The sequence below is a fragment of the Nelusetta ayraudi genome, unplaced genomic scaffold (assembly GCF_046127955.1).
Source record: "Nelusetta ayraudi isolate G7.1 ecotype Tasmania unplaced genomic scaffold, CSIRO-AGI_Nayr_v1 ptg000018l, whole genome shotgun sequence".
NCBI classification, from domain to species: Eukaryota; Metazoa; Chordata; class Actinopteri; order Tetraodontiformes; family Monacanthidae; genus Nelusetta; species Nelusetta ayraudi.
In genome coordinates, this window is record NW_027466068.1 from 3,774,392 (window position 1) to 3,796,912 (window position 22,521).

The following is a 22,521-nucleotide window of genomic DNA, read 5'->3' on the forward strand; positions in this document are numbered from 1 at the left end:
CAGAAAAAGGCGCCAGGGCGAAAGTCAAATTAACAGGACAATGCGTCTTGTTTATAATCTAAACTTGTATGTATGGCACGTGGAGTCATAGTCTTTACATCTAAGCGCGGCAATGGTTCTCGTAAGATTTGCCAAATAAACACAAATGTATTGTTGAAGGGGTGAGGGGGGGTACTGAAATAGTGATGTTTGTTTTGTTTGGCAATGATTTAACACGGCATAATCCTTTCTACGGAAGCCCCTTTGCGCTGGTTAAAAAAATAAAAACGTGTAAACTTCGTCACGAAGAAAACACATCGTAAACTCGGGAGATTAAAACAAAAAGTGAAATTACGAGACAAAATAATCTACAATTTCCACTTCTTAATTTTAAATTCGATTTACCTTTCTTTCATGGCTACAGTTTGCTGGCAGAAAATGGGCTTCATACCTTACGATGACATTGAACGCAGCACCAAAAGTATAGTCTGGACGTGGGCACCGTTTGCAACAGTCAACAAACAAGTTCTCGCCATGTTCGCACACGCTTCAACTCCCTAAACGAGTTTTTCCACAGCCACCCTGACTAAGAAGTGAGTGAGTCGGGAGCAGTAAGTGCCCGGGCTGCCAGGGAAGGGAGAGGCCGGGCTATGTTCAAGAGTTGACACCGGAGGACGGCAGACATGGAACCGGGCGCCCCCTCCTCCTCCGCGGTGCTGGAGCGGCCTGCTGCGCAGCTCACCGTCCCGGACGTGTACGACATAGCGGCGCTGCTGGGCCATGAGTTCGAGCGCGTCATCGACCGGTTCGGCTGCGAGTCCCTGGTCAGCCTGGTGCACAAGGTGGTGCGGGTGCTGGAGCTGCTGGAGGCGCTGGTGAGCCGCGCCGGCGCCGGCCAGGAGGCCGAGGAGCTGCGCCGGGAGCTGGAGCGGCTGCGGCAGGAGCGCAGCGACAGACTGAGGCAGGAGAGGAAGCAGCAGCAGGTGAGCCGAGCCGAGCCGAGCCGGGCCGAGCCGGGGCTCGTCGGGTCACCCTGACTGCGTGTCCTTGCTTTCACCCCGTATTATCGAAGCTGTGTCAGTCCAGTGCAGAGGAGAGTGGAAGGAACAACAGCTGGAAAAGAGATCAGGGTAGTTACAAGTTGGACCACGTAATTAAGTCTAATCTCCGAAATAGAATGTCCATATTATGTGTCAACACGCCATAGTTATGAGACTTCTTGACGTTTATAGAAATATAAAGTCTTTATGAGACAGTTGAAACAAAGTCACGGCTATAAGGAACAAAGTGGTTCGGGTGGCTTTACTTAGTCATTCTTAAAAACATAATATTCCACACACACACTGCCAACTTTCTTTGCAGACCTAAGTATTGCCAATCAAGTCTCTCTTGCTGCAAATATAGTCAACACTGTTCAGAGGGGTTATTCTTTTTGTCCAGTACTCTCCCACACACCTGTTTCTTTATTTACAGGCATTAAAAAAAAACATTTTTTTAAATCATTGCCCAGCCAAAACCTACTTTTAAATCTATGGCACGTGGGAATTATGTTTTCTTCACCATCACATTCATTCTGATTACTGACTGAGATGTCTCCTGTGCTGCTGTTCTCCTTATGTCTGCTGCTCAGGAGCTGGAGCTGGTGGAGGATGTGTGGAGAGGAGAGGTTCAGGATCTACTCAATCAAATCAGTCAGCTTCAGGCGGAGAACAGGAGGCTGACGGCAAGTCTCCCGCTCAAGGACTCGTCCATCCAAGAGGAAGACTCCCTGAAGCAGGAAGGTGAGTGGCAAGATTATTCATGGGAAGCCTGCATTCTTTTCCTTTCTTTTTTTTTTAATTCATGCACCTCTCCCACAGTTGTTCAATATTCACATTTAATGTTTTTAATTTTTTGATTATGCTCAAAACTGGTTCCTCCCACTATTGTGTGCATCTATCATGAGACGAGGCATCAGAATTGCCAGTCAGTGTCAGTGGTTGCAGGTCATGTAGGTATATGAGGCTGTGGCAACCACGTCTGGTCCCCCCCTCGGAGTTCAGCTGTTGTATTTGCTTGCTCACGTTCACAGGTCTACATTTTGAAATACAAGTCGTGAATAGCCATAGTCAGGAGGTGGAAAGAGGACTATTTTTGAAGCAGCACCCAAATATAGTTCATGTTCAGACGTTCATGGTGGTTTCAGATACTGTTACTGCTGGGGCAACAGTTTACAAACAAAAAAAAAAGTTTAAACAAACTTGCTTCAGCTTCATATGATTAGTAATCTTGTTTATGAGTTCGTAGAACCTTTATTCGTTAAATAATTGATTTTGAGTGATTTATACGATCGATACAGGGATGTCAGAGAAGGAAAAGCGGATGATGCAGAAACTGGAAGACCTGGTGGAGAAGCAGCGAGATGCAATCCGGGCTAAGGATCACGAGCTGACGCTAAGAAATGAAGACGTCGAGGCGGTGAGATGTTAAACTGCTCGTCAGCAAACACAAAAACAACACACATCTTCCCGCATTGTTTAAGACCTACAATAAATTCCCCCACCGCAGCTCCAGATGCAGCAGCATCGGCTGATTAAAATCAACCAGGACCTCCGTCACAGGATGGCAGTGATGGAGGCCCAGAGCAAGGCTCTGATCCAGCAGAAGGTGGAGCTGGAGGCTGCAGCCCAGGCGCAGCAGCAGCACCTCGGGGCGCTGCAGCTGGAGGCCACCAGGCTGAGGAAAGAGATCCAGAGTTTGGAACTGGAGAGAGAGCTCGCTAAGATTGCGGAAACTTCACTCGTCTCATCTGGAACGTCGCCGCTGGCTTCTGCACTGGCGGCGCCCTCGACCCTCTCAAGACAAGAGAGCTCGGTGTGGGCTGAGTGCGGCGCTGACCGCGACTTCTTGGCCAACCCCTTTGAGCAAGACGAGGACCTTTATTTCCTGCCAAGGGCGTCCAGAGCCGGGGGTCTTGAAAAAAGAAGCTCAGATGATGAAAAATCAAGAGAAGTGTTTTTGGTAAAACTCTTGCTATCCCTTGGACATTGACAAAAACCTTATTTCCATTGTTTTTGAAAACAATTCCCCTGTTGTGAATTTGGTGCCAATGCAACATTTTAAGCAAAAAAAGACAGTGACAAAAAATATTATTAAAACTTAAAAGTGTGAAATGCTTCAACTCCTGGTACAAGAAAATTTTAGATTTTCTGTTCTGGCTGCAGAAAGGTTCACCCAAAGAGGAGGCAGATGAGGAGACGGACAGCCCTGACGAGGAGCCCGACAAAGCTCGATTCACCCTGCAGGAGCTGCGGGATGTCTTACAGGAGAAGAACGAACTCAAGACTCAAGTCTTTATGCTGCAGGAGGAGTTGGCTTATTACCAAAGGTAGCTGATGTGACGGTTGCAGTTTGTGCAATCTTTATTGTGTGCCAAAAACAACAACACTCTGCCCTCTGCTCTTGTTCCTCAGCGAGGAGGAGTTTGAAGATGGAGTCTGCTCACTTGTTTGTGCTTCATCTCCTCCGCCAAGCCCGAGTCCGAGTGAACGTCCAGAGTCCGGAATCAGGCGATTGTGAGTAATTATCCCAGAAAATCTGTCAATGCAATGTCTTGATCAATGCATGTATTTAGATATATACTAAGAATGTTATGAGTATGCATCTCATTTTATGGACAGTATTTATTTTTGAGGTAATATTGTGACGTGTGATTACATAATTTTGACCTCATTTAAACAACTGAAGTTATTCAATTTTATGGATTTTTTTCCTTCTTTTCCTTTCGGCCACCCTGGAACAGGATCTTCACTGCCATAATGCCAATGGTGGCAGCAGGCTTAATAGCAGACGACCCCACGCTGTTGCCAATCAGAAGACTTCTCTCCTCTGTATGAAACTTAAACGCTGTGTCAACACTGCACCTGCCTTAATGCTTGTTTTAAATTATATTTATTGTGTTTATACATGTGACTGTGAATTGTGAACATTGTTCTCTTTTACTATGTGTCACAGCCAAATTTAATAAATTGCTCTGTGTTTGAGAATAACTTTTGTCATAAAGATTTTAGAACGACAATCCGCCATGTATTTATTTAAAATGTCAGAAGCTGCTTCAAAATCATTAAGTGCATGCGGCTGCCTTCTGAAAGCCATCCCTCAAAGTGTTGACTGTAGTTTGAGAAAGTCCTGATGTTCTGTGTATGATGTGTAAAATAAGCTTTTGTTCAGGGACACGCAATAAAGTTTTATTTTTCATTTCTTGGATTGTTCTTTTTGGTGTCACAGACAACAATTTGAAGAAAACATCAGACATCAGCAGGTCTAAACAAACTGCCCAACAGCTAACTGCGGGCAAAGTCCCTGCTTCCTGAACTTAGGTGTGATTACTAGTTTACACTTTACTCGAAATGTTTCACAGAGATCAGTCGGGCAAGACTACAGCAAAAGTGCGATATCTACTGACTGGGAGGTAGAACTGTCCATAACAGAACTTCGGAAGTTAGCGACGTTCAGGTGTAATGTCATAACTTTAATCTTTTCAATACAGTCAGACCTTAGACATTGTGTCAGCATTCTAGAAGTAGAAATAGAGTAATTTGTAAAATAAATAAATAAATAAAAATAAACTTGCTGTTCTTTTTGTGGCGATTGTTGCTGTTCTATATCCGTCTTTGTTTTCGTTAGCGAGAGCAAAAACAACAATAAAAACCACGGGATCACGTGCTTCCGGGTTGATCTTCCCACCTCTAGAAGAAAGTGTCATCATGTGAGCCATCACTCAAACCTTCCCACAGGCGTCGTCCCCGGAGGAAAAGATCCGAGAGCCGCCGCAGAGAAGGAGCCCAGGGAGTGCTGCTCTTCCCCCATACACGATCTTTGTGCCTATATACCTGTCGCTAGGATACTTTGCCCTCCTCTGCCGTCCACACCGTGACGCCATTGGTGGATGAGTGATGGAGGAAGTGCTTCTCTAGAAGTTGGTCACCTACTACAGCTGGTTCGGAGTCTGAGCCGCCCGGTCGGGACGGAAGACAAGAGCGTAAAAACAACAGAAAAGGAAGAATGCGCCGTTTCTTCTTTATCAGATAAAAAAAAAGAACAATTCCCGAGGGAAAAAAAAAACAAAGTTGTAGGACTTGTTTGGTTCCGCCATGGAGTTCGGCGAGGAACCGTCGCCCGCGCTGGCTTTCGAGAAGGACGCGTTCGACCTGACCGTGGAGGATGTTTATGACATCTCGTACGTGATCGGGCGAGATTTGCTGAAAATCAGCAGCACCGGGGAGGAAGTGTCGGATCTACAGTTTCGGATAGTCCGCGTGTTGGAGATGTTCGAGACGCTGGTCAACAAGTACAACCTGTCCGTGGAGGAGCTGAGAATGGAGCGGGACAATCTGAAGAGCGAACTGGACCGGCTAGTCCAGGAGGGCTCCTCCGGCCAGGGAACGGTGAGTCTCGGCCACGACGCTCGCACGACACGTGGCCTTCGAAATGTTGGATTGACACCAATGTTCGACCTGTCTGCCTTTTTTTTTTTTTTTTTTTTTTTTTTTTTAAAATGAAAAACAAAAAACAAACCTAACCGTGTATTTATAAAAACAGGCGGTGGGACCAAACCAGCTGGTGGTGGACCTGTCGGACCCCAACAGACCCCGCTTCACCATGCAGGAGCTGAAGGAGGTTCTGCAAGAGAGAAACCAGCTGAAGGCCCAACTTATGGTGGCCCAGGAGGAACTGCAGCTGTTCAAGAGGTGATTCATGTGACAGCTCTTCAGAGATAACACAGCGTGTAAATCAGCGCTGAGATGTTTACCTTGACTCCCTTGAGTCCATCCAGACCAGACCTTTTGACTGGTGGGAACCACAGTGGGTTCTGAAATTTGTCTGAGGGTGTGACCCTTATGGTGACCCACCTCATAGGAGGAATAATATATAATGGGCTATGTCGAAACATGCTTTAATGTCAATTGAAAATTAACTAAAGTGTTACAACAAAATTTGACTCACAAAACACTGAAATAAATGGATGAAATACAGCCATTTTATTACTGACTTACTATTAATAGAATTCCTTCAAATTTGGCGGGTCGGAGTAAAAATCTTACAGGTCACATATGGCCCCCGGGCCATAGTTTGCCCACCTCTGATCCAGATATTTGGCAAACACTCTTTTTTGGGGGGGGCCGAGACATTGAAGTGCAAGATTTTATCATGCTGATCATGGAAGAAATGAGAACACGTGATCATTTGACAAAAGAAACCCATTCAAAAATAAATAAAAAGTACACACTGATGTTTGGTAGGACTGGCAGAATGAGACAGACCACGCACTGCTCTGCGATTCAAATTGTTTCCTCATAATGTTTTTTGTTTATACATTCTTTGAACAAAATGATTTATTCTCTCCCCCTGCAGTGGGATTCTGCCGCGGGATGAAATGACCATGGTGGAAGTGGACCTGAACACACCAGAGTCAAAGGAACACAATTCAGCCCCGATAAACGATGCAAAAGAGGAGAAGAGCACCATCAGCAAACTGTGAGTAGCGTAGCTAGCACACCGCTTCACTCCAAACTAGGGGTGCACGGATACCAATACCAGTGTCAGGCATCGGTACCGATACCGGGGTTGAGTACTCTACTCATACTAGTAAAATACATCCCGATACCACGACACCGATACCAGTATATGTATGTACGCATACGATCATTTTGTTTAACGTGTGCTTGTACGACAGTGAAAGTTGTGCTCGAAAAACACGCTGAGGAATGTTGTTCAAATAACAAAGCATCTGTCAAAAAAGATAAAAAATCAAAGTAATTCTATAATGTGTAATGACCTTATTAAGTACTCTGTGTCGTTATCGCCAAGTACTAAGATGTAAGTACTCCTACTCTTCTTGTTCTGTAAAAAAGTGTATCAGTGCATCCCTCCTCCAAACATTTAATGGGAACGTGGCAAAAACCTGCCTGTCTGTATGTTGGTGTGGAAGTATGAGGAACTCTGAGCTGCACATGAGACGAGTGGAGAGGCTGTGCTCACAGTCGCCTTCCTGTTTGCTAACAATGTTCTTGTGACCAAATTAATTCTAATGCCAATGCCGAGCTGTGTGTGTGTGTGTGTGTGTGTGTGTGTGTGTGTGTGTGTGTGTGTGTGTGTGTGTGTGTGTGTGTGTGTGTGTGTGTTGGGCGAGAGCAGACACAAGTTGGAAAAAATAGTTGATGCGTCAGCCAAAATAATAGTCATGCTGGCTGCTGCTGCTGTCTGTGTTCACGTCCTGCCGTGGCTCAGCTCTGCCTCTCTGGTGCCAGCTCACCACTTTGTTGCATAAATTTTTTGCCGCTGGTGGGAACACAACTCCTGGAACTAATCATGGAACTTTTCTCTCTCTGTAGGTTTTCATTCAGGCGAAAATAAAAAAAACCCAACAAGCAACCACGTAGAAGATGTACGGGACTTATCCACCCCAGTTCCTTGTCATTTAGCTACTTTTAAATACTGACGTGTAATTGTTTTTAGATGTTAAAATTTTCTAACAAGCACTGCATTTTCTACCACTCATTTTAACTATAATAATATTGGTATAATGTATTTTGAGGAAAACATTATTTTTGGGCACATTGATGAATGAAACTGGAAAGTGTTATTGTACTGTTGATTACTTGTTTATAGGCTTAAAAACACGTTATTTTTATAGATCAAAATGAAGTTTTCGCCTTTGTCCAGTTATCTAATGACCTAATGTCATCTCAAGCAATGTCTTCGAGATAAGGTTGAAAAAAAAAAAAATTACAACATTTGAGAAAATAAAAAAAGTCATTTTGTTTACATCTTGTTTTTCCTTTTGGGGGGGGGGGGTTCAACATTTTGAAAATGCTTTTTCACATTGATCATACAGGTTATGAGCCATGCTGCAAGTAACTGCGTAGAGAAAATGTTAATTTGTGAAGTCTCATAAGAAACATTCCAGTCTGGTATGCCAAATAATGTCACTCAAGTCGATAATTACAACCTTTTTACTTCTTTAATACTGGCTGCATGAATAGTGCAGATTCAAGAAAACAAAGACAAACTGAGTCAAAGCAAAATAGCTGAAATGGCAGTGTTTTATTCCTCTATTTACAGCACAAGAAATAATTTACGACAGTGAGACTGAATAATGCATAGGTTCTATAGCAATGGAAGCGTCTGTGACAATTGCAAATACTGACTCTTCAGGAGATTCATCTCGAGCATTTAAGTTTTACGAATCAAGTGATTTAAAAAAAACCAAAAAAAACATGTAAAAGGACTATTAAAAAATAATGCACTCCATTTGTTTGGGGGGGGGTGAGACTTCAACATTTCATACTTACAAGGCAGTTTGAGGTCCACTATTCTGTCACGTCTTTTTTGAATTCTAATGGCAAAGAAACACGAGGAGCATCAATCGATCTCACACCGCGGGGAGACACCCGCGGCGGTGCGGTCAGTACTTGAGCCACGGGTGAGCTGAGACGGCCGCGCTGCTGCGGTCGCCGTAGTCGTACAGCAGCTCCTCCTCGGCCGCGATGTCTCTGGACGCCACCAGGATCAGGTGGGGGCTCCCGTCGATGGGGTGGAGCTTCGTCTGGCAGTTTCCGCTCTTGCTGTGGTTGATGAGCCTCCCCAGGCGCTCCGTCTCCAGCGTAGCGTCCACACTGTCGTGCAAGATTAGAGGCGTAATGGCGACACGTTGCACATAATCCCTTCATCTGAAGCTTGAAGTTCAATATATTATTTGACTGCTTGAGATGCGTCTCTGTCGATGGACTGACTGTTTCGTAGATTGAAAGTATTGGTTGATGACGTTGGTTTCATAGAGTAAAAAAAAATAATAAAACTACGGATGTGATGACAACAATCATCTAAACTTACCAGTAGGTTTTGGATTTATACTGGAAGTAATACATGTAACATCCTGTCTGGGGATCCAGAGCATATTGGGCTTCTCGCGCCTTGGCCTCAGAGAGTTCCAACAGGTCTCCATGGTACTCCACAACAAAGTCTCCCTTTTTGAAGCCATGGACGGCAAACACCCCTCTTCCCTTTCCCTCCATGTGTTTGACCTGTCAACAATCGGAGACCACAGCATTCTTCTTTTAGTGAGTGAGGAAGGGAGGGAGGGAGTTTAACGCCTGTTAAAACATCAAGTCTGGTTCGAAGTGACGCCATGTAGTTTTTCTACCCAACTTGGAAATCGTTTTTGTTTCATTGACTTGGAACACAGGAATGGTAATTACAAATCATCAATCAGAATATTGAGAGCGCCCAGTACTGGTACACAGTTTAAAGAAATGTATTTATATTGTTAAAAAAAAACCTAAAAAGACAAAGTGGAAAATGTACACATTACCTGCATGCCTCCCTCCACTCCACTTCTAATAATGTCATCAATAAGTTTGTGCTCTTCATTCTGTAAAACATTTCAATGTTTCGTCAAATTTTGGCTTTCATTGCTTGAAACGAGAATGGGCTAAAATGTAAACGCTACGTTGTTTAAAAAAAAAAGAAAAGAAAAAAAGAGAGAGATCATTTAGACAAACCTTCAAATCCGACTTGGTTTTTCTGTTGCTCCGCCTGATGGGATAGTAGTCTGTCACCTTTCTGTTCTGGGAAACTTTAGTTTCTGCCCTGAGAGAAAGAAAGCGTGACGTCACTGACACTGCTCAAAAGTCTGCAGCGAAGCTTCTTGAATGCTTTGGACATTTTGACATCACTCAACTGTTTTGATCCGGGCCTACGAGCAGGTTTGCTCTGCGCTTTAGTTGTTGATACTTTGCCATCTGTTGCAGGTTTGGTCTGTGTCCTTGCGTCGGACTTATTTTGTTCGAGTGTGTCGGCGAGTTGTTCTCCCTTCCAGTTGGATTGACAGGGCGCCTCAGGCTTCTGCCCCTCCGACGCGCTACTCTCGGATTTTATCTCAGCTGGCGGTACGTCTAAAAGAGAGGAAGAACATTTTCACTGCAGGTGCAAGAAAATGCAGATTTCTTTTTAACACTTCTACAGATATGTAAATAATTTATACACATATTTTATTTATTTATTTTTAGTTCACTATTTGCACTGTACGTGCTGCTATATGCAAATGTCCCCAATGTGGGATAAATAAAGGCATTTTTTTCTTAAGCTTAAGAAACAAGGGACAACAGCTGTCGGACTGCCCTGACAAAACTCTTCAGCCTTAGGTAGCCAAGCGAGTGGAGTTCCTTCAGAAAACCAGTTAAGTTGTGTCATAAGATAGTGGACCAGCAAACACTGCCGCCATTCACATGTGCAGGAGCCTTCTATATGCACAGATCTGGTGACCATCAGTAGCACGAGGCAACTGCAACATAGCTTGGACACGCCGTGCAACTGGAATGTCCAAACAACAAGTGTGTGTGTGACAGCGGTCAGAAAGCTGTGAATGGGACTCACCTTTGTTCAACTTTGGACTGTCGGAAATCACTGCATCACACTCATTTCCCTCCTGGATTACCACACTCAGACTGTCGCTCAGAGGGGATCTTGGTTTGCTCGGACTTCGTACGCTTTGGAAATATGACTGTACCTTTCCTATCGACTCCTGGAAAATAAAGTGTTTGTTTTTTTTTTTTTTTTTTTTTTTTTAAATCATTATTGATAAAAAGTGAACGTATCACCTATACTTTTAAAAAGACAATTCAAGCATAAAAATGTCCCCTGTGCTCCAAAGTGCACTTTACAGCAACGTGTCATAAGCCAGCAAATTAAGTGTGTGCCCTTAGTGACGTCACAGCCTTTTGCTGCTGTCTTTTTTTTTATATGCCAGAGGAACATTCAACAACATTAGGTTGAGAGTTTTTTTTGCAGGAGGCTTTAAAGAAGATGGCCACCTGAGCTGTTTTACAGGAAAATGATGAATATCACACACACACACACACACACACACACACACACACACACACACACACACACAGTTTACGTCGTGTTACAGGAGACATATGCACGCCTTTTAGACTTTTTTTGTTAGACTTAATTCCGCATTATACGCGTATGCTTTAAACGCTTCCCTTCCTTTCGTGTAGTTCAGTTCACTCGTCTTTAATGTGTTATTGTGAACGGTGAATAAAAACGCGAGAGCTGCGCCGCTTTCAGCCAAAGACCTTTAAAAGAGTTTAAAGTGGCAAACGACAGCAACATTTACCTTGTTTGTTGCGGGTTTGTTTTCCTTCGTCTCCTTCTCCGAGGTAACATTTTGCTCCACGACGTCCTTGGTTTTCGGCACTCTTTTCTTGCCTTTCAGTAGTGACCATACAAAGAAACAAACAACCGGAGTTTTGTTATCCTGTAGTTTGGCTAACATTCATTGAAAGGAATTCAATTCCCCGCGAATTACATTTGCAAACACGAGAGCCACGCACACAGGTACGTCTAACAATATTACATTTGTAGCGTACTCCGTATGTTGTACAAAACACGTACAGAAACGACGAGAGCTGGAAGTTTTACCTTTTGCCATGTCTGCTTCAAAATTACACCCCAGTAGCGAAATAAACACTTTTAAAGGGGCCTAATTTCCAATTGGAAAGCCCTATGCAACGGCAGACCACAACAGTCTTACAGAAGCGTGGTGGATTTAAAAACAATACGACGCCTCCCATTGGCTACATGGCTCATACAGGCGTGGCAGTCATTGGCCAGAGCTCTGGCAGCGTAATAGCGACCCCTCCCGGAGTCGTGTCGACTACTGAAGTTTTTCCTGGCGGGACTTTGGGCTTTCAATGCAAACAGAAGCTCAAAAGAATTTGGTTTACAGAAAAGTCGAATACAAAAAAAATGTAGAGTTTTAACAAGTCAATTAAATGTCCAGATGTTTGAGGACAAGTCACTGAGTGTGTGATGTGAGATCTGTCACTTTGCAGGTAGATTCCAAAGGACTGTTAAAATTACCTGGTTTGGCCATAGTATGTCACTGGGTGGAATGGTAAAGTAAAGTTCAAGAGAAACTAGGATATAAAGCTTTTTATCAGACACATCATTTACATTTATAATTATTAATAGTAAATACTCTTTGAGGAAAATAACGCAACAGGCAAATTCTGTCCTGAAGCTTCAATCTTTGAAATATTTTTTTTTAACAACACAACTTCCATAATAAAACTGAACCAGACATTTTTGTCAGAAAAATGCTCGTTTTTATTATTTAATAGTGGACTTTAACATTCATCCATTCATCCATCCATCTTCCACTGCTTCACCCGGGTCAGGTTGCAGGGGCAACAGTCTCAGCAGAGATGACCAGACTTCCCTGGCCCCAGTCAGTCAGTCAGTCATCTGGCGGGACCCCAAGACGTTCCCAGGCCAGCTGAGAGATGCAGCCCCTCCAGCGTGTCCTGAGTCTTCCTCGGGGTCTCCTCCCTGTGGCACATGCCTGACACACCTCCTCAGAGAGGAGTCCAGGAGGCAGATGCCCGAGCCACCTCAACTGGCTCCTTAATATGTCTATCCTTTGTAATAAAGTCTGAATGAATGACATTTATATTACAGTTAAAAAAATGACCGTAAAGGAACTTTGATGTTACTGTTTTAAAGAGGTTTCAAGCGGTTTCCTTCTCATCTTTGGAGTCTGCGGCCAGCGTTTCTTTAAACAGTCTTTTCCTCTCCAGGTTAGCGCTTGCTTTTCTCCTCTTCTCTTGTTTCCTTGACTCCAACTCCTTCTTCTTTGTGATAACTTCACTGAGTTCTCCTTTGTATAAAACATCAAGTTTCTCTCTCATAATGTCCCGAGCACGTTTCCGATTTATGTCCACAGACCTGGTTTGATGGCACTGCAGGAGAAATGTTATTTTTCACAATATATTATCATTCAGATTTCTCAAAGACATCTCTAAATACTGCCATAAGGTGACTAGGTGAGATGAACGCCGTGGCTACCACAAACACTTGCATTTGTCCATTTGAGTTCCATAAACTCCATATCTGTGGATGCATTTCAACTATGCAATTGACTTGAGTTCTATAGTCAAAACTTCCCCTCTGGTTTCACCTAAGGTCGTGTATCAGAAAATGTCGTCTGTATTCTAAGTGTTTTTATTTTCTTATATTCACAGGTTTAATCTTATGGGCGTTTTGCTACCATATTACAATTACTGTTTGTTGGAGTTCTGTTAGCCCTTGACATACTAACATTCAATGTTAAGGGTTACCATACCCTTTTTTTTTTAAATGCATATGTTAATGTGTTTAAAAAGGATTAATTAATAATCATTGTTATCTTTGGAGGGGGGGGGGGGGGATACACGGAACGACAAAATGAATACTGTCAAAGGACATTAACCTTGACGACAATCCCGCTGGGAACGTGTCTGAGCACGACGCAGTTGCTGGTTTTGTTGGTGGCTTGTCCGCCGGGGCCCGATCCCCTGACGAACTGCTCGTCCAACTCGTCCTCGTCGAGGACAGGCAGGTCCAGCAGCTCCTTCTTCCCTGCCGTCAACACGCTCGGCAGCCCGGCCGGTCGCGATCCTAGCAGGGCAGACAAACAGGGGGGAGCTCTCCTCCATATCTGCATCCCGGGCGCACTGCACACACGGCTGACGAACGGGAAAAGCCGTGACATGTCTTTGAACAAGCACTTTATGAATATCAAGTCAGAAATACTGTTCAGGGACCCACGACATTATGTATTTGTCGAATCCTGTCTGCTGCCTTCTTCTTCTTCTTCTTCTTCTTCTTGTCGTTTCCGGCAGACTAGACGCCTTGCGGCACAATGCTGCCTCCCACAGGTCAGACATAGACTGCACGTAGTTCCATCTTTACAAGATTAATCCTGCAGCAGACTTCTCTTCTTATACATCCTCTTCCGCTCTTCTTTGTACTGGCTGCACGCCATGAGAACATGCCTCACAGTTTGTTGTTTCTTACACACTCCGCAGAGTCCGTCTTGATATTTTCCAACCTTGAACAGGTCCCAGGCCAGCCCACGGTGCCCCAGTCTCAGCCTTGTCATAGTCACTATATGCCTCCTCCCTGACCCCAAGTAACCCTTATGTATTATGGCCATTTCCACATCCACCTCCCTTTTCAATGCCACCCCATCTGCCACCTCATTCTCCTCTACCCCAACATGGACTGGCACCCAGAGAAACACAACTTTCTCTTCTGACTTCTCAATTTTATACACCTGCATCAAAAGCTCCACCATCAGGTCTGACCTGACTCCCAGCTTGCCTTACCCCAAAGTCTGTCAGCACCAGAGTCTGAGCAAATAACAACCTGCCCTGGCTGCGCCTCCTCCCCCCATTCCAGTGCCCATATTATGGCCATCAGCTCCGCTGAAGACTGAAACCCCCTCCGACAGTCGCCAGCTTACTACCATACCCAGGTTTGGAATACAGAAGGCAAAGCCTGACTTCCCCGTTCTTGAATCTTGGGACCCATCTGTGTATATTTGAAGACGATGTTGCCAGGAGTTTTTTAATCTGCTTTCACTGTTTTTCTCTGTACAGGCTCTTGTTTATTTACTTTTTTACTTTATACTGTTTTGCACTATTTTAGGTTATTTAGGTTATTTTTATATGCTCTGTTCACTTTATTCTTGTTTGCCCTATCTTCTGGCTGTTGTAACACCTAAATTTCCCCGTCGTGGGACGAATAAAGGTTTATCTTATCTTATCTTATCTTATCTTATCTTGCAACCAGGTTGTGCTTCCATTTGTCTTGATTGACTCCAGCATAATAAGGTCTATTTCTGGCGTCGGCAATAACCTAGGCGGCACCACTGGCCAGTGCACTATTAATATAAATTGTATATCTTGGCCAGCACCCCAAGTGCTTCCAGAGAGAGACCTCATCACATTAAGTACCTTTTCACATTTACCTACTATACTATATATATATGATTTTTTCATGTGAGTCTTTCATAAAAATGTACTCCCAAGAATTTAAACACTTTTACCCTCTCAATTGCCTTTCCATACATAGATAAACCTTGACATTTAGCTTTGTTGTCACCAAACACAACACAATTTGTTTTTTTTAACGGATATCCTAAAACCCCACCTGCTTCCCGAGTTAGCTATTTTATCTCATGCTCCTTGCATTCTCTCAAATTAACACTTCATGTTCTTCCTGCTTTTCCACACTGCTACATCATCTGTGAACAGAGACAGACCAGTCCCAATGTCATTTATCATGACATTGAATAATGCTGGACTAATAATGCTCCCCTGTGGTGGTCCATTTTCAATGCCTGTGCCACTAGATACAGCCCCTCCCACCCTCACCTGTATTTCCCTGTTCCTAAGAAAGTTTTGAAACCAGTTTAGCGTGTGTCCTCGAATTTTTTTCTTTGCGGTTCAAAATACTGAGTATCAAGTAATCCACTATTGCCGTCCAGTGCTAGCTCCACACCAGGTTTAGATAAAAATGTGAAGCTGTATTTTCCATGATGATTATTGGTCTAAAAATAATTAAAGCAATGAAGTTTCACTACTGGAGATCTCAGTTTTCTGGCCAGGAAATTGTTGTCGATTCACATTCATGAACAGTTAATAGTTTTCTTGACTTTAACTAAAATACATGTGGCAATAGCAATTTAGGTAGTGCCACCAACTTTAGTCTCTGGATTTGATCCCGTCCCGCAGTAGTCATGTCCCATTCTGTCATTGCTAAATAACGAGGGTCACGGCAGTAAATGTTAAAATCACATAACTCATAAGTCATCATTGAAATTATATTTTTCATTATCCATACTTCCATTTTATCACGTCTTATCTCAATGTCATGTGGTCTTTAAATTTATTCTAGGTTTGTGATTCATTTCCAGAAATCGCAGAGGATGTGAAACTAGTCAGCAGGCTCATTTTAAGCTTTGGCAGTCTTAAGTTTCCTGTCATTTGGTCAGAGAGGCAAAGCAGGTAAGGACTGCTCTGTGTCGTAAATGTGAAGTACAGTACTAAATTTAATCTGCGTGTTTTAAACATGCATATTCTAGATATATCCAAGCAAATACAAATTTGGCAGGTTTGTAATTTCGGGCTTCCAAAATGTTTCTGAGCAAAACACACAAGAACTGTTTAATTGTTTCGCTCGTGAATGTAAAGTAACGTAAAACTAAAGGGATTTGAACATTCTAAGTTCAAACTTTAAAGCATGTTAGCACACGTGATCGTGCAGACGCGCGGGAATAGACAGTGACAGTCATTTTGTTAATTTATTTATTTTAAAAAGAAGCGGTTGTGACAGCAATAAAAATCAACGTAAACTCACACAACATTTGTAAAACACGCCAAATACGGATTCAGCAGCCGTAGGTATTCGGTGATATATTTTTTGCTGGTAGGGGGCGCCATGGCCTTAAACTACTCAGCGTAATAGTTGAGGAAGTATTCGATGGCAGGTTAGCAAAACGAAGGGTGAATACCGGAAGTGAGGTGAGCACAGTTTTTGAAATGCGTTGTCTTAAAAAAAAGGTAAAGAAAGAAAAATAACCTCCGACCTAATACGTTTAGTACGTTTTGAGCATATGTTCTCATGGTGGTATATACTTTGGACGGGGTTTCAAATCAAACATTTAAAACTACATTCGACACGACAAGCCGGCAGTGAGTGGCGCTGGCTTTTATTTCGACGCTCATGCCGGAAACGGGCTCTTGCTCACGGCAACTTGGCATTGTTTTGCGTCGTGTTTGAAAGGACTGTGAAGTCTTGCGGCGGCTCAGACTTGGACTAGTTAACGATGGCGAGTGCTCTTCTTCATCTAGCACGCCGTCGTTGTTCTTCGTTCCGGGGACGACCGTGACAGCTGCTGGCTGTGAGGCCGTCCATAGTCGCCTCCTTCCCCCGCCTTGAAGTCAGGACGAGCCGAGCCGAGCCGCGCTGCCAACCTCCTGCACGGGATAACTGGGATAGTCAAGGACGTTTTAATGTGACTACAGACACTTTGGCCTTTTCTCGTGTCGACTGTGGATATCCAGCGTTATCGTGCCCTATCGTGCGCAACAATGCTGAGAGGTTTCGCAAACGCAACGGAGGGACGGCGGCTGACAACATGCAAATGAGCCCAGCCGAGCTGACGATGTTGCTCCTCGCGTCATATTTACATGCCGAGCCCTCTGCTGCCCTCCAGGGCCGAGCAGTCAGCCGTGCTCGGCGAATCGTTTGCTGACTTTCGACCTTTTACGCAACGTCCAAATGATGGCATCGGTTTCGGACCTCGTCAAACCGACGACCTCTCGTTGGTGCTTTTAGAAAACGGAAGACGCGTTGAACTGATCACCCTCCTCCATACCCCCCCCCGACACACACACACACACACACACACACACACACACACACACACACACACACACACACACACACACACACACCTCAAAAAAGGCGGAAGAACATCTGGGAACTTTGCGTGTGTGCATGTGTGATTGGACCGAAGCCAGGACTGCACCGCCGTTGTCCTCCAGCTCCTCCAGGTATGTGATGAGCATTGCAAGGCATCACTTTGTCATTACCGTGCTGCCATGTTGCTAGGTAACTAAGCGAATGTGGGTTTACTCCAGTTCAAATCTGACCACCACTCGCAGTGATGCAGCGCCACATTTAATGTTCTGCCATATGTACATTTATTTGTGTGTGTGTGTGTGTGTGTGTGTGTGTGTGTGTGTGTGTGTGTGTGTGTGTGTGTGTGTGTGTGTGTGTGTGAGAGACACACCGTGTTCTGAGAAGGCAGCGTCTCTTGTTTTTGCTTCAACCTCGACCCTCTTTTGGCTGGAAGACGGGTGAACAGTGTCTTTCCTGTCCGGATGCCTTTTCGGCCTTGCTGCTGTCACACATTCACGCTTGTTAAAAAAAAAAGGTGATGACACGCTCCACTCTGCACGCTGTGCTGCGTCGCCCTTAATGGTGCCATAAAGACCGAGGCGACTGGAAATGCAACGTGGATCTCGGGAGCTTCACGCTCATTACAAAGAGCACTTTGCACTGACACTCAACTGCAACTTGTTTCAGTCTCTTTTTTGACTCGGTTACAAAACCAGCTGTCCACCAGCTAGCTTCTCCCCCGTTTTATTACCCCATGGCCCATTTTGGTATGATTTCATGAGTTTCAGCATCAAGAGTCACTCCACTTGACTCAGCAAGTGCCTGGGTGAGTCACTGAGGCCGCTGTTGACTCTCAGGCTGTGCTTTGATTCCAGCGGTCCTGCAGATGATGCCCTTTGCGTGTTGGGTGGCTCCTGCACGGATCGCGTCTTCAGATCAGAACGATCAACTGAGACAAGCTGTGACAGCAAGCGTTGGATGAACAAGCCCCAGCCTGCCTGCACTGGATGTTGGCTGAGCGAAGCAGTGGAAGCGCCTTTATTCTGAGATGTCATTTGTGTCGTTGGAGGTTAAAGAATAATAAATGGCACGAGAGAATGCATACAGGTGTAATCTGGCTGTTGACATGTTTGAACTTGTTTGAACGACTGCTGACGTTGCGTAACGACTGAACGATCAGCGGCCTTGTAATCTCATAGGTTTCATTGGCATTCCCTTGTTTTTGAATTATACACAAAAAACAAAACAGGAAGTTGAATGCTGGAGTTCACAGCAAGAGCACTACAAGGGTTTTTTTCAGCAGAATTGTTGAAAATGTGGGCCTTTTTTTTTCTTCTTTTTTTTAATAAAAGTAGATAAGTTTGACAGTTGACAGAGTTGGAAAGAAGGAATCTTTCTCTCAATAATTTGTTTTGAGGAAGTGCAACATGTTGTAAACTGCGGTAATTACAACAGCAAGCCAGCCAGTCACTCTTGACTAGTCATCAGGAACAAATCTACCAAACCACTTGGCTGATAATGTTGTGGACAGTCACTGGTTGTAGTCTTGGCCGTCAGTCACTGAATCCACTCACCTTTCCATGTCTGCACAGCGCCCGACCCTATAAGTTTCCAGAAGCTTATCTGATGTGAGAGTGGCAGGCAGCAGGATATTTGCCAAACAAGTTCTCCTCCGGGCTGAGGGAGGACTATGAGTGTTGTCAAAAACAGGTTTACTTCCTTGTAAAAAAAATAATCATTTTTTTGTGTGTTTTGTTTTGGATCACTCACAATGTGCCACTAACCATAAGTTGTGTGGATTTAAACTTTTGGAGCTGTCGGGTAACTTAATGTGTTCTTTCTACTCACTCAGCGACGCAGTACTACCCCCGGGAGTGTGGCTGTCTGGTTTGGACTCTTTCCCAGTGTCTTGTCCCAGTTACTTAGCTCAGCTCTCTGAATTATTTGAGTTAACAGCACCTGCGGATGGAAGTGCGACAGCAGGTGCGTTCCACAAGAAAGTGGGCGGTGCCTGTTGTTCATGTTTTTGCTTTGATCAGGATGTTATTTTCTATGACATCGAAATGAGGCAGTGTAATGCAAAAGATCCAGGTCTTAATTTAAAAAAGGTGAAAGATGGAAATATTTTTTTGAGAAAAATGTTCCCCACATGGCAGCAGACTGACTAATATGTCTTATCGTTTATTGACCGGGGCAGCTATGCTTGTTCTGTGACTCTAAGCCTCTGTTTAGTCAGGGTTTTTATGTCTGTTATTATACTGATTTGACTAATATTAAACTGTCCAAAGCAATACATTGATCTTAAACGGCAATAAGTGTATTATTCCTCATTTCAGTTGTGTCTCCCAAAGCCTTTTGTCTTATCTGAGACAGTTTTAACAGATTTGTCTTAAGACATTTGTTTTGTTCATTAAATGTCAAAAGAAAAGCTGTCTAAAAGTCTGCACTTGCTGCCTTTGGGAGTTGCTATGGCATATTTTGCACTGTAATGGAAAACTTTGATTTGGTTGCACTTTTTTTTTTTTAATATATATAACAAGTTCTTCTTTTGGGGGCTTTATTTTGAGCCCAGGAAGCAAAGTGCTGGAAGTGCTGATGTTTTCCTCTCACCCGCCGCCTCACTGCTGTTTTATGGCTGCAGGAGGCTGTCAGCCAAGGGTGACTCTCTTCCTGACCATCAGTGAGAATATGTAAATACACATTGTGTGTATGACTGGCTGACTGGAGTGGAAAATTCCCCACTGAGGGGCTCGCGGCTCGTGCGCTTCCTCCGTCTGTCGGCGTGAAGCGTGTGAAGGGTTTGCCGTTGTCCCGCGTCCTTCACTTTGCTCACCATCGGCGTGTTACGTATGTCAACAAGGAAAACAACAACAACAACAAACACACTTGTAGCCGTGAGGGAGAATTGAAGGCACCAAGCGTGACATTTGTCTAGAGGAAATGAGGCAAAACTCACTTCCTGTCGGTTGAAGTCTCAATGACAGGCTGCTCACCACAACTGCGGCTTCTTGTACAATTCAAACTGATGATTCAGGCGGACTTTTCTGGTGCAAACAGAGCAGAGACAACAGGTGGAAAAGTAGGGGGAAAGAAAGAAAGCTGTTGGGTTTTCTTGGAGGCAGTGGTTTCAGCTGCTCTCACATATTCTTCATTTTGTACTCGCATGCCACATCTTGGTGATAAACCATAGGAGATGGTTGTGTCCTCAGACACTTGTGCAGTGCTGAATACTGGTGTGCTGAATAGAATAGAATAGAATAGAATGCCTTTACTAGTTCTACTTTGGGGACATTTGTAAAATTACAGCAGCAAAATGTAGTGCAAAGAGAAGAAAAAATATATCAATAAAAAAAATGAAATGAAGATAAAATATTTCTAGAGTAAGAAAGGAAAGAGCAGATGTGTACGTGGACATGTCGGTAGCAGCGTCGACGTGGACGTTAACGTGGATCTTTTCTTGTCTTGATTCTTTTCTGACCCCACGTGTGTCAATGGTGTCAGCCTCACCTCAGTTACAGGTGGGAGTATCGTCAAGGCCAGCTGATAAGATGGACCAGATAATGGATTGTGGTCTGACTGAAACATGGTTTTACAGTAACTTGCTCATATCTGCTCTGTTTGTCTTCAGCTACGGCATAAACTTGAGTGCCGTCATTTCGCTCGGGGTGTTTGCAACGCTGAAAGTTTGGAAAGTTTATCTTCTGGGTTGCTTTTCAGAAACAAAAAAAAACAAAACAACTTTTGTTTTGTTTGGAGCAAGAAAGTGACGTGATTGCTGGCGTTATGTAACCCGGTGCGGCAGCTGGATTCCTGAGACTTCAAGTGCGAAATCTCTGTTGGGCCATCTCGAAAACTTTCCGACTGAGTCAGTAGCGCTGCAGCTAACAATGAATTTTGTTGTCGACTAATCTATCAATTATTTTTTCAATTAGTCACATTTATCTTGTTTATTTTTCAGCACCTAATTTGGACTTCTGTTTACCCTAACTTGCTTAAATCTCCACACTGTGTTATACTGTTGTACTCTGACTGCATATGTTTTTTGAACAAATATATTAAAAATAATGACACATAAAACATTTATCTGTAACATAGTTGTTATATTTTTCAACGTAAAATTTCCTGGGTACATTACTTAACAATTAAGATTACATGCAATGTTTATCACAGTTGAATACCTTAAACAGATTCCATACAACCTAAATATTGAAATAATAAGCCCTTAATCACACAGTTGATGAGTGATCAGTGAAAGAGTGTTACAGTTCAATATAAACGTTAGTATCAACAGGGCCTGCATTTGATACTGCAGCAAAAATATGCATTTATTGAAATTAACTAGCGTTCACATGTAGGCGCCTTGAAAAAATGTTGTTGATGTGATCGATGACGTCGACTAATCGTTGCAGCCCTAGATGTTAGTGGAGCGACCAGCATGTTTTTGGGAGAGAGAAAAGATGCCGTCGCTGTGGATGGAGGGTTCAGCGGTGATGAAAACCAATCGGCTGCTAGAGACCTGCTGCACTGTTGTTGAGGAAAATGTAAATGGAACCTTCAGTTTGTAGGTGCTTACGTCATGGAAATTCCTCTTGCAGAACCCGATTTTATGCTTTTTCTGGATGTTTATTAACAATTTTTTGTTTGTTGTTGTTGTCGTGGAAACAGATTTTCACGATACAACATGACACAACAGCAGTTACTGTCAAACTGGCTGTCTAATCATCAACAAGACTCTTTGTTTGTTGAGTATGTTCTTTGCCCTCTATGGACCATTAGTTCCATGACTGCTGTTGGTTGGTTGGTTAAGTGGTTGGTTAGGTGGGTGGGTGGTTGGTTGGTTGGTTAGGTGTGTAGCTGGTAAGGTGTGTGATTGGTTGGTTAAGTGGTTGGTTTGTTAGGTGGTTGGTTGGTTAGTCAGGTGGTTGATTAGGTGGTTGGTTGGTTAGGTGGGTGGGCGGTAGGTTAGATGTGTAGCTGGTAAGGTGGGTGGTTGGTTGGTTAGGTGGTTGGTTTGTCAGGTGGTTGATTAGGTGGTTGGTTGGTTAGGTGGGTGGGTGGGTGGTTGGTTGGTTGGTTGGTTAGGTGTGTAGCTGGTAATGTGGGTGGTTGGTTGGTTAGGTGGTTGGTTGGTTGGTTGGTTGGTTAGGTGTGTAGCTGGTAATGTGGGTGGTTGGTTGGTTAGGTGGTTGGTTGGTTGGTTAGTCAGGTGGTTGATTAGGTGGTTGGTTGGTTAGGTGTGTAGCTGGTAAGGTGGGTGGTTGGTTG

At 43.8% G+C, this 22,521-nt stretch overlaps 5 protein-coding genes across 11 annotated transcripts in view; 3 read left to right on the forward strand and 2 right to left on the reverse strand.

Moving 5' to 3' along the window:
• Positions 1 to 404: 404 nt before the first annotated feature.
• On the forward strand, positions 405 to 4,215 carry LOC142887935 (RILP-like protein 1). Its single transcript, XM_076025913.1, has 7 exons — positions 405 to 962; positions 1,610 to 1,760; positions 2,318 to 2,436; positions 2,527 to 2,979; positions 3,183 to 3,346; positions 3,432 to 3,533; positions 3,761 to 4,215. The coding sequence occupies exons 1-7, from the start codon at positions 663 to 665 to the stop codon at positions 3,852 to 3,854; spliced, it is 1,383 nt and encodes a 460-aa protein (XP_075882028.1). The 5' UTR covers positions 405 to 662; the 3' UTR covers positions 3,855 to 4,215.
• A 483-nt stretch (positions 4,216 to 4,698) lies between these two features.
• rilpl2 (Rab interacting lysosomal protein-like 2) lies at positions 4,699 to 8,271 on the forward strand. The gene is made up of 4 exons (XM_076025915.1): positions 4,699 to 5,405; positions 5,560 to 5,708; positions 6,373 to 6,495; positions 7,353 to 8,271. The coding sequence occupies exons 1-4, from the start codon at positions 5,112 to 5,114 to the stop codon at positions 7,372 to 7,374; spliced, it is 588 nt and encodes a 195-aa protein (XP_075882030.1). The 5' UTR covers positions 4,699 to 5,111; the 3' UTR covers positions 7,375 to 8,271.
• kmt5ab (lysine methyltransferase 5Ab) lies at positions 8,050 to 11,589 on the reverse strand. The gene is made up of 8 exons (XM_076025914.1): positions 11,449 to 11,589; positions 11,144 to 11,235; positions 10,396 to 10,543; positions 9,701 to 9,914; positions 9,522 to 9,609; positions 9,332 to 9,391; positions 8,854 to 9,044; positions 8,050 to 8,636 (listed from the first exon to the last, which is right to left on the reverse strand). Exons 1-8 carry the CDS (start codon positions 11,456 to 11,458, stop codon positions 8,426 to 8,428), a joined length of 1,014 nt encoding a protein of 337 aa, XP_075882029.1. The 5' UTR covers positions 11,459 to 11,589; the 3' UTR covers positions 8,050 to 8,425.
• Positions 11,590 to 11,946: 357 nt separating this feature from the next.
• Positions 11,947 to 13,671, reverse strand: mtrfr (mitochondrial translation release factor in rescue). Of its 2 annotated transcripts, XR_012926627.1 has the most exons (3): positions 13,277 to 13,671; positions 12,244 to 12,767; positions 11,947 to 12,188 (listed from the first exon to the last, which is right to left on the reverse strand). XR_012926627.1 is itself a non-coding variant. In XM_076025916.1 (2 exons), the coding sequence occupies exons 1-2, from the start codon at positions 13,556 to 13,558 to the stop codon at positions 12,537 to 12,539; spliced, it is 513 nt and encodes a 170-aa protein (XP_075882031.1). In that variant the 5' UTR covers positions 13,559 to 13,671; the 3' UTR covers positions 11,947 to 12,536. The 2 variants fall into 2 exon arrangements, 1 of the variants encoding a protein (XP_075882031.1); XM_076025916.1 differs by having other exon boundaries at positions 11,947 to 12,767.
• Positions 13,672 to 16,281: 2,610 nt separating this feature from the next.
• The window catches only part of LOC142887940 (membrane-associated phosphatidylinositol transfer protein 2-like), a 51,761-nt gene continuing 45,521 nt past the window's right edge, over positions 16,282 to 22,521 (forward strand). For 5 of the 6 annotated variants that reach the window (XM_076025917.1, XM_076025922.1, XM_076025921.1 and 2 more), the window contains exon 1: positions 17,269 to 17,408. The gene's annotated coding sequence lies outside the window, so the exon portion shown is untranslated. Of the gene's footprint in view, positions 16,374 to 17,268; positions 17,409 to 22,521 lie in introns of those variants that run through there. The other variant, XM_076025918.1, reaches the window with a different exon arrangement.

Bases quoted from the DNA above. Each gene is read 5' to 3' on its own strand.
- LOC142887935 (XM_076025913.1), top strand. From the start codon at position 663: ATGGAACCGGGCGCCCCCTCCTCCTCCGCGGTGCTGGAGCGGCCTGCT. The intron at 963-1,609 runs GTGAGCCGAGCC...TCTGCTGCTCAG, and splicing joins AGGAGAGGAAGCAGCAGCAG to GAGCTGGAGCTGGTGGAGGA. The intron at 2,437-2,526 runs GTGAGATGTTAA...CCCCCACCGCAG, and splicing joins GAAATGAAGACGTCGAGGCG to CTCCAGATGCAGCAGCATCG.
- rilpl2 (XM_076025915.1), top strand. From the start codon at position 5,112: ATGGAGTTCGGCGAGGAACCGTCGCCCGCGCTGGCTTTCGAGAAGGAC. The intron at 5,406-5,559 runs GTGAGTCTCGGC...TTATAAAAACAG, and splicing joins GCTCCTCCGGCCAGGGAACG to GCGGTGGGACCAAACCAGCT. The intron at 6,496-7,352 runs GTGAGTAGCGTA...CTCTCTCTGTAG, and splicing joins AAGAGCACCATCAGCAAACT to GTTTTCATTCAGGCGAAAAT.
- mtrfr (XM_076025916.1), bottom strand. From the start codon at position 13,558: ATGTCACGGCTTTTCCCGTTCGTCAGCCGTGTGTGCAGTGCGCCCGGG. The intron at 12,768-13,276 runs GTTAATGTCCTT...TTTCTCCTGCAG, and splicing joins CCAGCGGGATTGTCGTCAAG to TGCCATCAAACCAGGTCTGT.
- kmt5ab (XM_076025914.1), bottom strand. The intron at 10,544-11,143 runs GTAAATGTTGCT...TTTATTTTCCAG, and splicing joins ACAAACCCGCAACAAACAAG to GAGTCGATAGGAAAGGTACA. The intron at 9,045-9,331 runs GTAATGTGTACA...GATTGTTGACAG, and splicing joins GAGTGGAGGGAGGCATGCAG to GTCAAACACATGGAGGGAAA.